Source organism: Pistacia vera, unplaced genomic scaffold, assembly GCF_008641045.1.
Source record: "Pistacia vera cultivar Batoury unplaced genomic scaffold, PisVer_v2 Contig350, whole genome shotgun sequence".
Classification (NCBI taxonomy): domain Eukaryota; kingdom Viridiplantae; phylum Streptophyta; class Magnoliopsida; order Sapindales; family Anacardiaceae; genus Pistacia; species Pistacia vera.
Genome location: NW_022196169.1, coordinates 765,434 through 782,450, shown reverse-complemented (window position 1 = coordinate 782,450; position 17,017 = coordinate 765,434). Strand labels below are relative to the sequence as shown.

Genomic DNA, 17,017 nt, shown 5'->3' with positions numbered 1-17,017 from the left:
TTGTTTAATGAATTGTAATTTTATTTTTTATTTTTTATTTTTTTTCTGTTTACAACCACACAAGTTCGTAGTGTTTGATGTTAGCTTACCTACCAACAATATGAAGATTAAACATAATTAATCGTTGAACTAAATTAATCATAATAATTTATGCTTAATCTTTTGGTCAAATGGAGATGGATGACAATAAGCAGAAGACTTTTAATTTTGTTCATTAATTCTTCCCAGCTCAACCACCTACATTGCACCTATTAGTAAAATGTCAATATCCAAAATTACACTTGTGAGGTCCCTTCGTCTCTTGCCTGGTTTATTTTGCCATTTCCATAGCTACCAGAAACCCCATTACTGTTAATCCAATTGAATTAAGGTGCTTAATGATGATTTTTATGGGCTCCCATAATCATACGTCCTCCACTAAAACCACTTATTATAATTTTGGGCTTCAATTTTTTTTTTTTTTTATTGATAACCGTAGTGTCCGGGTTAGCTTGTATGTATCTCAACTAATTTCCAGAGTCTACTGAACACCTTACAAATCCAATAAACTAAGTAAACCATACATGTGGTAGGTGGTTACTTTGTAAAACTCAAATACAAGACATTTGGATAACCCACTTAAATGACGGGTCCATTTGGTTTATTATTTTGGATAAGATTTTGAAAATAGTATTGGGTAGTTGAGTATGATCATTATTACGAGATAAAATTTAAAAATTAACAAAAAAACCCCTTAGAGTTGCTAATTTAACTAAACACTCCAATATATAAAATTTTTGTAAAATGATAAAAACACCCCCACCCACCCACTCACAGTGCCAGATTCTGGCCACCACCGTCATAATTTGACGTTACGATGCAGACCGGTTGGATCTGGCCGAAAATTGACGAATTATCGGCCAGTTCCAATAGTTTGTACACCATTGTGATAGATTCCGGCTACTTTCGACAGTGGTTGCGAGAATTTGACAACTATGGGTGGGTGCGGGTGTTTTTGTTAATTTTTAAACTTTTTTCTGGGAGTGTTTAATTAAATTAATAAACTTAAGGGGTTTAAAAATAATTGAATAAAATATAATAATATTTCCTAAATAATGAAACAAACAGGTGTTTTGAGAATATGATTGGAAATATGGTATAAAATAATAAACCAAACGGACTCTAAAGCCTTCCCATTCGAAGACAAACAAAGTGGTTAAAAGGGCAAAGGTATGATTCCAGGCTTCAATTTTTTGTTCTCTAAAACCATTTTCTTTGTCTTTTTTAGTGTTTTTATTTCAATTTGACATTGGTTAATTGAACCTAGAAGTACTCTTCCCTATATTTTATTTTATAGTTTTATATCAAAGTCGAAAATTATTGGATACAATGTTTTGAAGTTTTTAATATATGAAACCAAGATCAACAATTTGTAAGTGAGAGGCACGTAAAATAGACGTTAACGTACATTGATTGGTATTGAATGATAATATAAAGATGTGGTGTTTCTTTGCGACCAGTCATACATTAAGTTGAGTAATTAATTTGATACTAAAACAAACCATAACTGTCAGTCTGACAAAAGCTTTCAAATTTCCACATGGGGAAACTTGTATAGAAATAACACAAATTAAATTATTCTCCCTAGTCAAAGTGAAGAAACAAAGATTGAGAATGATTGAAAAAAAAAAAAAAAAAAAAAGGAAACCACCCCTGGGTGGCGGGTTGAGGGCGATAAAGACTTTTAGATATATTATTCAAGAATTCTTGAATTTGATTCCCTCGTTTGCTAATAGAGGTGGCCACTGGAGGGTTTATCCGATCGTTAACTTCAGAGCTTTAAGGGATTAGTTGAAGTGTGGGCAAGTTGGCCTAGACACCCCAGTCACCAAAAAAAAAAAAAAAAAAAGAGGGAAAATGTAACAATTCAAGAGTCTGCAATAACCACTACTGGGCGATGCAACGGTCAATAAAGACTCTTAAATGTATTACTTAAGAGGTCCTGAGTTTGATTCACCTGAGTTATTGATAGGGGTCGCCACTAGGAGATTTACTTGGCTGTCAACTTCAAGACTTCGAGATATTAGTTAAGATGCGCGCAAACCAGCCCAGACACCGTCGGTCAACCAAAAAAAAGGAGGGGTTAAAACTTGAAAGTGAGATGGAAGTGACATCATCATTTCATTGTATTTTTGGAAGTAATTAAATTAACTAATTATAAAGACAAGATTAGGATCCTTAAGAAGCATATTCCCCAAAATTAAATAAATAAATATGCTTACTTTAGCATAAGCTCATGATGCCATTAGCTTTCAAGGGCCCAAACAATGTGGGCTTTTGGTTAATGATGTCCTAATCTAGGGGCTTATTAAATTAATACAGAGGTTAGGAGACAATTAGAGTAAGTTATTTAAGTTGTTGTTAACGACGTCAACATCAAGATTCCCATGTGATTTGGCTGTAATCACTTTCATTACCAAAGTACAGTAATCACCACCAAGCTGCAAGTGGAGGGATTTAACTAACTTTAATGTCGGCGTTAAAGCTAAGATTAGTTTAATTAATCTAGTGCTTAACAGTATCAGCAAATGTTAGTTTGATAGAACCTCGACTTGGATGGAATAACAGCTAGATTCTTTCAAACGGATTCTATTTGTCTGCCAAGTTGCCCAAACTTAAACCAGTTAATAATGGAAGGTACCTGTTTTTTTCTTCTCTTTGCCCATTTATTTAACTTTTATTCGTGTTTTATACGACAGTGTGATACTGTGAAATCATAAAGAAAATATAAGTAATACTACATCAACAATATTTTCTCACAAACTTTTCTTATAACCTCCGACATAGCAATTGAGTTGGTGCTGTCATGTCAAAATGATTTTGACTAGACCAAATAAACAACTGTTCTTTCGTAGAGAACAATCATGTCTTTATGAAATAATAACCGAAGGAATAAAGGAATGGTCGTTCATAAATAAAAAACAACCATTCATAATGGCCATTCATAACAGGAGCATAAAACAGTTTTTTCTTCTGAAGAAACGACTGTTCATGTCTAATAATGCGTGTATTGGATGTCGTGAGAGCTGACGTGACAATGTCAATCTGTTGATACGTTAGGGTTGTAAGAGAAGATTGTGACGTAGTATTTTTCAGAAAATATATGTCACGTGTGTTGATGTAATGTCGCAAGAAGATGAATGAAACTCGGACAAAATAACAGGAATGTTTTTATTCAGTGAAATGTAACAGTGAGTTTATTTCATCAAACAGGGTGATGAGATTGAATGAAATTGGTAAAGAAGCTACATTGTCTTGAAAACTCATCAAAGCATGAACAAATTCTTTACCCAGTTTTATATTTTATCAGTCTCCATGGCTACTTCAACTTCAACAACACCCGATCATAATCAATGATTTTATGGAGGAGAGAGTAAAAGAAGACTAATACTTAAAAGTTTTGTTTATGGTGAGAATGGAGCAAAAACCACCACTGAATTGTGACCGCCAAAGCCGAATGAATTTGAGATAGCTGCAGAATTAAACATAAGAACGTTAAATTCTATGGTACTCTAGAATGTAAAATATCGCCTATTTGTATGGAGCTTAGAACAAGAGCACATACCAACATTAACTTCATGCTTTTTCTTCACATTTGGAACGGTATCAATTGTAACCTGAGGCTCCAAGTTCTGCCACAGAAAGAAAGGTATTCACATACGGTGCATTAGGAAAGATATTATAAATTTGTAGACAGGTTACAGTCAAATTAGAGAACTTTGAGAGCTTAGAGACAATACATCTTGGTTAATGGTTGGATGCAGCCAGCCTGTGGTGATTGCTTTAATAGTTGCTACAGCTTCCAATCCACCAGCTGCTCCAAGCCCATGTCCGATCATTGACTGAAACCATCACAGAGCAAAACATATTATCTTACCATAATCTTGTATTATGATGCAAATCAATGATTAAGATCTAGCTTCAAATTAATAGTGAATCTAAATATATGTATGCTTCTCACCTTAGTTCCATTCATCTTAATCTCGGATGTGTCATTAAAGACTTTCTTAATCGCATTAACCTCAGCCAAATCCCCTGCTAGAGTTGATGTTGCATGAGCATTCACATAGTTTACCTGCAAATCATAAATATAACACTCTTTATATAAGAATGTAAATGACCAGACATTGACAAATGAGACCAATGGCTGTGCTTGCCTCTTCAGGGGAAACTCCTGCATCTTCTAAACTCTTGGCTATGCAAGATGAAACCCCAAATCCATCTGACCTAGGATCCGTCATGTGATGAGCATCACAAGTTATGGCGCCTCCCAGATACTCAGCAATTATATTAGCTCCTCTTTTCATTGCATGATCCAAGCTTTCCATAATCTGTTCTCAGTAAGCACCATTAATATCACTAACAAATATGAAACACTTAAGGATAAGGGAATCAATTATCTTATGAGCAAACAGGATTGAGTTTGTGATTACCAGCACACCAGAGCCTTCTCCCATGACAAAACCATCGCGATTTTTGTCCCAAGGTCTTGAAGCTTTTGCAGGGTCTTCGTTTCTTTGGGACAAAGCACGGCAAGCAATAAACCCACCAACACCAGTAGGTACAATTGCAGCCTCAGTACCACCAGCTACCATGATATCAGCTTCACCTCTTCTTATGTGATTTGCAGCTGCATAAAAGCAATAATTTGCAGTTGCACAAGCTGTTGAAATAGAGTAATTTGGTCCCATCAAGCCAGTGTCTATAGCTAGCAATGCAGACCCCATGTTAGTAATTGAATAAGGTATGAAAAATGGAGATATCTTCTTAAATCCTTTTTGAATAAGATTTTCAACTCCATTGCTAAAAGCTGTTAGGCCTCCCATGCCTGATCCCACTAGTACTCCAATTCTGGTCCTGTCCATCTGCATGTATACCAATATAAAAATTTAATGACATTTGGTCTTACATTATATTAGGTGAGCTAAATTTTGTAACCAAAACATTGTGACTTACAGTTTCAAGAACTTGAGGGCTAAGGCTGGCATCATCAAGGGCCCTCCTGCCAGCAACTATGCAGTACCTCCACACATCATCAAGACGGCGATCATTCTTACCATCAATGTAGCCTGTAGAAGAAAAATCTCTAATCTGACCTCCAAATCGGACGGTGAAGTTTGAAGCATCAAATCTATCAATTAGGCTAATTCCACTCTCTCCCTCGAGAAGTTTGTTATAGAATGTATCAATGTCACTGCCAAAAACTGATACAACGCCCATTCCAGTAATAACAACTCGCTTTTTGGGATCTGTTTCGCGCTTGGGAGCTGAAACAGTTGGGGAAACCATTGCCTTGATCTTTCTGCATTTTAAAGCTGCCACCATGACATGAAGCTGAACTAGAATCAAATTCCCAAGAAAAGAAAAACAGGATAAAAAAGTTTCCTTCTGTAACCTCTCCCAGGTAATGATATACAAACTTTATTAAACATGAGACTATCCAGTTGCAAGAACTTAACAAACATTGAAAGAGTACCAGCATAAAGAATGATCCCTAAATTACTCAATTAACAAGAAGAAAGCTATGGCAATCCACGCAACAAGTACAGAACTCTAATAAAATGATTCCTAAATTAAATTCAATCCACTTCATATTTCCCTCAAAATAACAAAAACACAAACCATCAATATTCAAGAACACAAACGAAAGGCTAATATAAATAATACCTGAAGTAGAAATGAGCCCACTCGGCTTATTCCCAGGTGATGGCAAATGCATATTTTCCGCTGGTCCGAGCCCATTGAACTGAGCTAGAGAAGCCCCATTGCTTTTCACTTCAGTGGTTCCAAAAAGTTTAGAAGAACAAAATGTACTAGCCATGCTTGCCATCTCCTTCCCTTCCCTTGAGTTTCCCCAATTGCTCGCTCTTTCTTTCTTCTAAGTAAAAATGATGAATAATAAATGATATATATAGATACCTGAAAAGCTGAGAACTTTGGGTTGTCAGGACCTACCAATGACAGTTCCTTGTACGCTCATTGAAACTTGGGTTTTGGAGAATCCGCCATGTCGTTTATTTAGGTAAGGAACAAAAAACTTGGCGACCTTCTCCAGACACTTCCCATTTTCACTTTCTTCATTTTGTTCCAACCGCTTAACTACTCCCAAACAACCACTTCTACGGTCGTTTATTGCATATTGTTTCTAATTGACACGTGTCATTCAACCTTTTTATAAATACTTATATTTTTATTGTACATTATTCGACCAGTCATATATCATGGTATTAGTGATTTCAGAGTTTCGGACCAATGGAGATTCATCGTGAATGTTAGTGTCACTAGTTAAATGTGACCATGAAATAAATTTGGTCGATTTCATAAATGAATGAGTTGTATAATACAAAATTTGTTTAATAATAATTGAGAGTGAAAACCATTAGCCTTGTGGTGTTTAGCCATCTAGATAGATTTAGGGGTGTTTAAAAAAATGCAAAAACTGAACTGAATTTCTAGTTATCCAAAAAATCGATTCGGTTTTGGTTTAAAGAAATTAAAAATTAAATTTTCGATTCGGTTACCGGTTTGAAAGAATATGAGAAGCGATTAACTAAAACCGGTCTTACTAACCGGTTTATTATAAAAAATATTAAATAAAAAAATATGGATTATTATAAAAATATTAAATTAAAACTGGTTAACCGATTTTTTGGTTAACCGAAAAACCAGTTTTTTCCTTAATTGGTTCGGTTTCAATTCTAGAAAATTCCTGAACCAAAAAACCGGTTCAGTTCACAAAATCAGTTAACCGGTTTTGTAAACCCCTAAGGGGGTTATCCAGAACTCTTGTGTTCAATTCCCATAAAGTGATCACCTATCATATTTTGTGATTTATTTGGTCAATTGGGTTTGCAAGGTGTTTAATAGACCATGGAATCAGTTGAAGTGTACGCAATTTGACTTAAATATCCAGACATTAATTAAGGTACACATAAGGGTGGCTCGGACACCTCGGTTAATAAAAAAAATAATAATAATTGAGAGTAAAGATTCAAAATAAACAAGTATGGACAAATTTGAGATAAATCCTTTTAATAAATGTGGGAGTTGTGCTTGTGCTTACCGGCCATAATGTTTGTTTCATTAAAACCCAAATCAATTTCTGGACCATACCGCAACTCTCAACGTCTTGTTTCTCACCAACTATTTCAAATTTGCAGTTATTATTGTATTCATTTGGGCAATTGGGCTTTAGATGGTTTGGGCTAGGTTTTATCTGACCTGGCCCGTCTGATCTACGAAATGGTGTGTTGATCATCAGTTCTAATTTCACAAAAGGATGTAATAATTTACCAAGCAATTAAGAAAACAGAATCAAGAAATAATCAGATAGAATTCAATACAGAAATAATAAATTAATGCACATTAATTAATATAGCGTTTACAGAATTAGGATTAAAAGCTTCAAAAGCTGCCATAAACCTTGTTATTTATTCCACAAATTTTGATGGTGGGGAAGCCTAATTAATCAGCTTCGATCGAGTATCGCCTTAAGCCCCATTACCTGTTGCTGAGTTACAGAATCAACCCACATGAAATCTTCATAACACGTCCGATTGGTAAAATTAATCAACTCCGGCAGTTCAATTTCACTCCAAAAATCATCATCATCATCACCATCACCATCACCCTCCTCTTCTTCTGATACCTTCTTCCCCTTATTATTCTTCTCTGAGGCTACACCATTAGCTTCAGTATAACAAGCTGAAGCTGCTGCTGCTGCTGCTGCTGCTGCTGCCGCTTCGCGAATATCCTTGGCGGTGCATGTGTGAGGAGTGGGGAGTTGATGGACTTCATCGGGAAAATTCAGTAAAGCTTTGCTTCCTTTGAGACTATAACAAGCACAATCGTATGCACGAGCGGCCATCTCTGGAGTTTCAAAAGAACCTAACCAAATCCTTGTTTTCTTTCTCGGCTCTCGAATTTCTGAAACCCATTTGCCCCACTGGCGTTTCCTCACTCCGCGAAACTTTTGGTGCTTTGCAGACTTCTGCTTTTGCTCTACTCTCGACATTTCTGTGTGCTCGGTTTGGCGGCCTTCGAATGTCTTATATAGAGATTGATTCTTGCCTGATCGACGTGAACATGGAGTGTTAAATTACAAAAAGAACCAACCTGTACCACTCTCTGAGCAATAACTTGATTTTCTTCCTACTTGACAAACTTTTTATTTATTGAAAAAGTACATTAATTTGTAATTTATTCATCTACCCAATGTATGCAGAACCAGTGGCAATGGTCGAGAGCTTCAGCTACATTTACTTCTCTGAGCCCAGAGAAGGACGTGGCCATGTGGGGAAGAATCTTGACTAAAACAAATGACCTAACATGAACGTCAACTTTTCGTCATATATTTTCAACTGTTGATGATCGTCACCAACCCAAATCCAAAACCAAGAAAAAAAACTTTGGATTTAAATTAAAACGGACTGGTTTCAAATATATTGTATTAAGATTGAACCAGGTATTTGAGAGCAGGTAGCTAGCTAGGTGGTGGACACATTATCATGCGTGAATAATTATAAACAGCAATAAAAACCCATCCCCAGCAATTTTAGAAGTCTATCTTTTCATGATGAAGACCGATGGGCGATCACGGATCAATAAAATAAACCAGTGATTCGTCAAGGAGAAAAAGAAAACATAAATAAGTGAAAGGGTCACATCACAGCATGTTCTTTGTGTAAAGCAACCAAGCTACAACTTCCATTTTTAACGTCCATAATTCTAGGGTTATTGGTTAATGTAACCGATTCACAGCAAATAAACCTCTGGAAATGGTCCAGAGTTGACTGAAAGATGATCTAGTGGCTTAGATGAACAACATTGTTGAAGTATTAAGGAATTTGGAATCCACTTACCCTCCAAATCCAATGTTCTGTCTAAGGTTCCTGTAGTTTTGGTATATGCCCACATGCAAGACAGCACTTTGTGTGATTTCTTGCCTAATAATACCCACTACTACTGATGCCCAAACAAACGCACAGTTTCTTGCCTGCTCAACAGTGAAGTTACAGCTAGCTCCATTGAAATAAGAATCAAAACAGGCCAAACAATAAAATTAAACGTGAAGGAGATCGACAGGTATGCAAAAAGATTTAACTAGTGTTAGATCTATTAAGGTACATTGTCAAAGGTGAAATAGTGATGAGCCTAGGTCGTCAATGGATGAAATGTGTTGTAATTAAAGCATACGCGTTCTGTTGTTCCTACAGTACTGTACTATTATCAAGAGACTAAATTAACACGTAAACGAAACTATATCCGATATCTCAGGTAAGTCCTGCAATCAATATATCCTCTGTTTGCCTTCTGTCAAAACCGGTTCGTATCTCTTTCAAATGCCAGTAATGTTATCGTCCTCTATGTCTCCAACGTACGTACCACTCACTACACCACACCACACAACGACGACTCAGACTCAATACCACTATCTTTGTGAAAGATTCATTATTTTTGTTTGCATATTTTTCAAGAAGATAATTCTATTACGATGCTCTTATTAATCTGCAAGATTCAGATTTTGTTGACCAATTTAATTTGAGTTTTAGAGTTATCATCAAAAGAAGAAATGGAGATGAAAAGAGAAATACTAAAAGGAGAGAGACGTGATGGAAGAGATGGATCCATGATCATGCATGAAGGAGTCAAATTTTAAATGTCGAAGACTCTTATCTCATAAAATGGTGTAATTATTGCTTGTTGAATACTGACTATAATAATTGATATAGGACTAAGTTAACACGCAAAGGAAAGAAATTATCAAGGGCGGAACTAGAGGTGGGCATTTAGACTGGTCTTAAAAACCCAGTCCTAGGACCGCTCCTTGAGAGGACCGGTTTTTTTGGACCAGGCGTAAAGAGGAAGGCTCAGTCTCTCAGTTGAGCCCAAATCTTTTTAACCATTTTTTAGTTCCTTTTATAATTACATAAAACTCTTTATAAATTATGAAATAAATATAAATTATAGGAATTAAAATATAATTTTATAAAATTTAAACAAAAAAAAATTACTTTTGTTTAATAACCTTTGGCTGCCAGCCTTGCCAGCCAACAGTCATTTGGGGGCGGAAGGATTTTTTTTTCATTCCAAACCACGGCCCCCCCCCCCCTCCAAACAACTACACTATAAATAACTCTAAAATCTCTCATTTTTTCTACACCACTCAATCTCTCTACTTCAAATCTTCAATCAAATTCTCATTTAATTTATATTTATATTTATAATTTATTTATATTTTTCATTTTTTTCTATTTTTCAATATCATCTCTTATTCATATTATTATATAATTTTTTTCATTTTAATTATTTATTATTTTATCATAAATTCATAATGGATTCCTGAAATGGTGCATTCGAATGATCATCTCCAAATGAGTTTTACGTTCCATCTACCGAAGAAATGGAAGGGTTCAATTCATTTTCACTATTTCCTCCAAAGGCAGCAACTGTAATTCCACAACCACCTTCGGCCAGGATGAGATGTAGCCCAACACATGTGAGCTGCGAGTCAACGGGCACAAGCATAGCCCAACCCCCCCCCTCTCTGACCGTCAAAGAGGGTCGTGTCCGATCTATAACAACACTTTACCAAATCAAAACGGCCAAAGACAAATGGGGAGGGGGAAGAATCGTGTGGGGTATGTAATTTATGTGAAACCATTATTGGCACTGAGAAGGGGACTTCGACGATGCGACGACACTTGGAGAAGAAGCACCCCCAAATAATGCAGATGCCCGGTACATCTTCAACCGGATCAGGTAGACAAATTCAAACTCAATTTAATTTTAATCCATAATTTTTAACTCTCTCAACATGGCAATACAATGCTCATGTTGCATGAAAGGAAATAGCAAGATTCATAGTTACTACGGACTCTCCCATTTGTTTATCTAAAAATCCTTATTTTATTCACATGATTAAAACTGCATTTTGTCCAGCATATACCCCTGTTAGTAGAAGTACAAGTAGAAGATATATACTAAAATATTATAACAGAATAAACAATAAACTTAAAAACGAATTTTAAAATTCTAGGAATATATCTATTGCACTTACATTAGACATATGGGCTTGTAGATCAAAAACAGATTTTTTAACTGTCACAGTACATTTCTTAGATCATAATTGGGGTTTACAACAAAAATGGATGGGTTTTAAACCATTATATGAAAAATATAGTGCTGAAATTATTTATTTTACAATTCTTGAAGTTTTTCAAGAATATCTATTAACTGATAGAGTTGTAGCGCTAATGCTTGATAATGCAGCTGCTAACACCGTGACAATCTCTTTATTTGAAAAGCGATTGGATCCGCGTGGTGAAGGCAGATTTTTTCATCGGAGATGTGCTTGTCACATCATCAATTTGATAGTTAAAGCAGGTTGAGATGCTATACATTCGAAGATGGAGAGGGTGCACGCGGCTATCGGATTTATCGTTGACGGTAGCAATAAAAGATGGCAATAGTACATTAAATATTGTAAGCAAGAGGACCCACCGGTTTGACCTTTGAAGTTATGTACGGACATGCCTATCCACTAATGTAACTCTACCTACTTGATGTTGGAAAAAGCTTTGCCAACCGCAAAACAAATTATAGATTTCGTCAACCGAAAGCACTATCCAGAGGAAGTTGTCAGCTATGATGATTGGACAGTTTGTGAACTTTTTTATTCATTTCTTAAAAAAAATTATGATTCTACCAATACATCAAGTGATATTTATTATTCGACTACTAATTTAGTGTTAGATATTTTACTTCAAATTGCTAAAACTTTTGCTAAATATAGATATAATAATGTTTTAAGGGAAATTGTTTCATAGATAGAAGAAAAATATGAGAAATATTGGTTAGATATTCCATTCTTATATGGATAAGGCCTTGTTGTAGATCCCAGGTTTAAATTACACGTAGTTAACTGTATAATTACTGAGTTAGGCCAACATTTAGGACATAATTATACGTCTTATTTGACTAACTTTAAACAAAAATTGGATAGCATTTTTTCTTTATATGAGAACAGGTACAATGGAAGTGGAAGTGGAACGTTCAGGAGAGACGATCGGGACCCTGATGCAGACCTCCGTCAAGGATCGAGCAAGTGGTCGTATATGGTACATACATGGACCAAATTAGCTGAATTGCTACCTACAAGTGGACCTGTCCTTCATGACGATGAAGGAGAAACGTGACATGTAAATATTTTTGACGATGAAGATGAATAATTTAATAAAAAATTTTTATTTAATTGTTTATTTGTGGAACATGAATGTGTGAAATGTGAATATTACATTTATGTTAAAATTAACCATTAATTAAACTTTTAGAAACTTACTAATTTACTCCTGAAAAATACTAAAAACCCCCAACAAAATTTTATTTCGCCCCTAAAATATAAAAAAAGATAAGGGGGAAAAATAAATTTTCCAGGCCCATAGGATCGGTCTGGGTCCTAAAATTGCTTATGGGCCTAGGACCGGTCCCAGGCCCATGAGTGACTGGTCCAAACGGGCCCAGGCCCGGGCTTGCTTGGGACTGGTCCTTGACCACCTTTAGGCGAAACTACTCTTATAGAGTTCGGCAGTAGGGTTGTTCATAACCGGCGAACCAACTTTCTCAACCAAACTGGTTTTTTAGTTTGGGAATTTTCCTGAACCAAAATTAAATCGATTAAGTGGAAAACCGGTTAATAAAAACAGGTTAACCAGTTTTCCTTTTAACTTATTTTTTATTTTGATTTTTTTCCTAATTTAACTTATTTTTTTATTTTGAGAGGAGAGAGAAAAGTGAAAATCGGTGAGGACTAAGGAGAAATAAGTGTGTTTGTGTGAAAAAAAAAGGGGAGAAATGCGTAAAGGGTGAAGAGTAAAGAGAAAAGGATTTGGGGATTTAGGGTTTTTTTTTTTTTAATTTTAAATTTTTTAAAAATTTCTTCAAATCAAAACCAAACCGAATTTCCAGTTTATATATTTTCTAGAACAGAAATCGAACCGATTTTCTAGATAATTAAGGAGAAATAAGTGTGTTTGTGTGAAAAAAAAAGGGGAGAAATGCGTAAAGGGTGAAGAGTAAAGAGAAAAGGATTTGGGGATTTAGGGGTTTTTTTTTTTTAATTTAAATTTTTTTAAAATTTCTTCAAATCAAAACCAAACCGAATTTCCAGTTTATATATTTTCTAGAACAGAAATCAAACCGATTTTCTAGATAATTAGAAAATTGATTCAATTAGTGGTTCGGTTTGAACTTAAGACTAGTTGTGCATGGCCGAGATGGCGAAAGCCCATAAGGGATGTCCAGTGGGCCAATATTAGAAAGTCAAAATCTGAATAGGGGCCCACAATGTCGGCAATCTCTTAATCTTTGCGCCAAGTGCGTTCCCTCTTTCAGCCATGAGTTTGGTGGTGCACATCATTGCACCTGCACTCACAAAGTGGTTCGTGTTTATATATAAATATAAACACTTGGCATAGGATTCTAAACATCGAACCGTTGCTCGCCTTTGGGCCTATAATTAAATATTTTGGTCATATTCAAAGGCCCACATTAATCACTTCATAATTACTCTTAATTAAGTCACTAAATTCACATTGAGACAAACCAAGGGATAAAACCACACGTACATTTAGGAAGTGTTAAGGTTACGCGCACTAGAACACTTTTTGAAGCCTTACGCACTAAGCAAAAAAGCAAACCTTATCTGTTTCTCATGGGATAGTTACCCTTAAATCCCTAAGGTTTAGGTTAATAACACTTTAATCCATTTGAATTGGAAAGCGCCATCTCCTATATGTAACTATAAATGTAGAGATAGTTACATGGAAGAAGTGAGAAATAATAGTTTTTGACTATATAGATGCATATGAAGGGACTCGAAACTTAAGTCCTTTCATATGCATGACTACCAATAAAATAATAACAAATGCTGTCAGTTTTCAAAACCATGATAGTTTTCTTTTTTTTGTTTTTTGATCATCGAAGCTATTCAGACTAATTTACATACATCTTAACTATTCTCTTAGGACCTTATAACTGTTATCCAGAGAAAAATCTCAATGACTACCTTTATTAGTGTCTAAGGGGACTCAAATTAAGAATCTTATAAAACATATTTTTACTTTTTTACTATCAGGTCACTCAATGGTGATTAATTGATTATCATAATGACAGTTATGAGTTGATTACATTTTTTTTATTATGTCAGTAGAGTGCATTTGTGAGACGGTTTTATATTAGGATTTCTCTTTTAAACAAGAATAGAAAATAAAACTTGAGAGCCCACCCCACCCGTGGTCATTATACAAGGATCGAAATGTTACTTTTATGATTTTAGTAGACAAATGTGAAACTCAACATTAGGGACATAAGTGTAATTACAATTTCCCATGTGTGAACTCAAATCTCAAAAAGTCATCGAAGCTCCTAGAAGACCTTCTAGATAATGTCCAAAAAAATCAAAATCAGACACTAAGCTTCACGCACCCCACGAATCACTATCTCACTCGCTCTTTTCTCTCTTTCCTCTCGCTCTTCTCCATCTTCCGCCACGTCCCCACCTTTAACCGCGTTTATGCCGTCATCGCACTCGTATTCGCTCTGAATTTATCCTCCCCACCTCCCAAAAAAAAAAAAAATGAAAAAAAAATTTCTTTAATCTTCTTGTGACTTGGTTTTAACCTTTGACAAATCCACACGCAAACTTAATACTATTGAATTGCCATCCGCCCTCACTTTCCAGGAAATTTCTAAATGGTCTTAATCTAATCTCACCTTATTTAACTCTCACTTCGTCACCCACCGTCTCTCCCATTTCACAACCACTTTTAACTTTAGTTTCCTCTGTGGTTTCTTCCCTGTTTTGAGCTTCTTTTTTTGTTTTTTTCATATTATCTATACATATAACGCGTAAATAAGCAATACCCATTTCGTATTTTGTTGTGTTGGAAGTGAATTTCGGTGTTTCAGATGGAGAACAATCAGCAATCGTTTTGGCAGTTCAGTGACCAGCTCAGGCTTCAATCGTCTAACTTGGCTAATCTGTCGCTCAATGATTCGATTTGGAGCAACAATTATGGGTCGAAGAGGCCCGATGAGAGGAGGAATTTCGATATAAGAGTCGGCGGTGAAGTGAATTCACTCAATAATAGTTTGAAGCCGACGCAAGTATCCGATTTGAATGGGTTCAACGATGCGTACAAGATGGGCATCAATGATGGGTATAAGATGGGCATCAACAACAACAACAACAACAACAACAACAGCAACAACCTCAACAGTAATTATAATATCAACGATTTTGGTTTGGGTCCGATTGGTCCACTTGTCGGTGGCGCATCTCACAAGAACGTTGGAATCAATGGAGGATTTAACAAAGGGATTTATTCAAAGCCGGGAAATTTTGGTCTTGCTAACAACAATTATATGAATGTTAATTTGAAGGGAAAACAAAATAAGGAAGAATATGAATTTGGAGGCAAAGGCGGCAAGAAAAACGGCCACAAGAAGAATCAGAACAAAGATGGTGACAACAACAATGAAACCAAGGAGAAAAATGCAGCTGATAAGAGGTTTAAGACACTGCCACCATCGGAAGCTTTGCCCAGACATGAAACTATTGGCGGTTATATCTTTGTCTGCAACAACGATACTATGGCTGAGAATCTTAAGAGAGAGCTCTTTGGTATGTTCTTTTATAACTATACTATTATTATCTTCCCATATTCCAGGGATTTATATTACATGAAAAAAGATCCTTCGATCTTTCGGATCTTCGTTTATAACTTTTTTGTTAATTGTTTGTAGGTTTGCCTCCACGTTACCGCGATTCAGTGCGGGCGATAACCCCAGGCTTGCCCCTTTTCCTCTACAACTACTCCACCCACCAACTCCATGGAGTTTTTGAGGTTAGTTTCTTGTCTCTCCTGTTTCAGTTTATTTACAATTAGTTTGATTTCAGCAACTATTGAAAGATCTGAAACTTCTTGTTTGCGTAATGAATTGGGATCTGTTTTAAATTTAGGATGAAGATCAGTTTAGCTTATTGTTTCCTTTAAATGTTTCAATGAGTTGTACATATTTGATTTATATCCATTTGTTCTGTTTGATTAGGCTGCTAGTTTTGGCGGAACAAACATTGATCCAACAGCCTGGGAGGACAAGAAATGCCCCGGCGAATCACGCTTCCCGGCTCAGGTAAATTTCCTGTTGATCTCTTTGGATTGTCTTCAGATTAATTGCAGGTCTTTAATCTTTGTAGTATATTTCATTTGTTTCCTGTTAACATCTTTGTTTGGGTACAGGTCCGAGTTTTCAAAAGAAAAAATTGTGCCCCACTGGAAGAGGACTCATTCAGGCCAATTCTCCACCACTATGATGGCCCCAAGTTCCGCCTTGAACTTAATATACCAGAGGTAATTTACATGACATGCTCTGCAACTCAATGAAAACAAATTTGTTATGTTAATGGGAATTTACTTGGCGTTCTAATTTTATCTTCTTGTTTATTGTTTTACAGGCTCTTTCACTCTTGGACATATTCGAGGAGCAAGACCCTGAAGCAGTTAACCAAAACCCAGCAATCCTCTACTAATACAAATACACCAGATAGTGAAGAAATAGTCTCTGTTGAAACAATGCAGAGAAAGAAGAAATAGAGTATGGATTTATAATATTGTGGGAAGAGTCCAGAGGGAATTTGGAGGAATTAAAGGATGATGTATACACGGCCTTCTAATGTATAACTTTTTCCTGAGGCTGTTGTTGTGTTTGCCCTTTACGTTCTTCTGTTTGGCTTATACATAAATAAGTTCAAATCATAGAAATATACTCATGTAATCCTATTACAGTTTCATTTGCCGTATGAACTATGAAAGCAAATTAATAAGTTTTGTTAATCAAAGTTTCTTGATCTCCTCTATAAGTTTTGAAATTTGAGTACCCTTCAATTAATTAGTTAGGAATTAGTTGAGAAAGCAGC

The 17,017-nt window shown here is 35.7% G+C and overlaps 3 protein-coding genes across 4 annotated transcripts; 1 reads left to right on the top strand and 2 right to left on the bottom strand.

Moving 5' to 3' along the window:
- Window positions 1-3,191: 3,191 nt before the first annotated feature.
- LOC116139392 (3-oxoacyl-[acyl-carrier-protein] synthase I, chloroplastic-like) lies at window positions 3,192-6,106 on the bottom strand. Of its 2 annotated transcripts, none has more exons than XM_031425073.1 (9): window positions 5,995-6,106; window positions 5,707-5,914; window positions 4,996-5,354; window positions 4,473-4,904; window positions 4,197-4,370; window positions 4,001-4,114; window positions 3,780-3,881; window positions 3,605-3,671; window positions 3,192-3,511 (listed from the first exon to the last, which is right to left on the bottom strand). In XM_031425073.1, the coding sequence occupies exons 2-9, from the start codon at window positions 5,867-5,869 to the stop codon at window positions 3,444-3,446; spliced, it is 1,479 nt and encodes a 492-aa protein (XP_031280933.1). In that variant the 5' UTR covers window positions 5,870-5,914; window positions 5,995-6,106; the 3' UTR covers window positions 3,192-3,443. The 2 variants fall into 2 exon arrangements, with proteins under 2 accessions (XP_031280933.1, XP_031280932.1); XM_031425072.1 differs by having other exon boundaries at window positions 5,707-5,917; window positions 5,995-6,091.
- A 1,298-nt stretch (window positions 6,107-7,404) lies between these two features.
- On the bottom strand, window positions 7,405-8,191 carry LOC116139429 (ethylene-responsive transcription factor ERF023-like). Its single transcript, XM_031425104.1, has one exon. It carries the CDS (start codon window positions 8,051-8,053, stop codon window positions 7,508-7,510), a length of 546 nt encoding a protein of 181 aa, XP_031280964.1. The 5' UTR covers window positions 8,054-8,191; the 3' UTR covers window positions 7,405-7,507.
- Window positions 8,192-14,937: 6,746 nt separating this feature from the next.
- LOC116139385 (B2 protein) lies at window positions 14,938-16,866 on the top strand. The gene is made up of 5 exons (XM_031425066.1): window positions 14,938-15,721; window positions 15,844-15,944; window positions 16,150-16,233; window positions 16,341-16,451; window positions 16,556-16,866. The coding sequence occupies exons 1-5, from the start codon at window positions 15,007-15,009 to the stop codon at window positions 16,628-16,630; spliced, it is 1,086 nt and encodes a 361-aa protein (XP_031280926.1). The 5' UTR covers window positions 14,938-15,006; the 3' UTR covers window positions 16,631-16,866.
- Window positions 16,867-17,017: the final 151 nt, after the last annotated feature.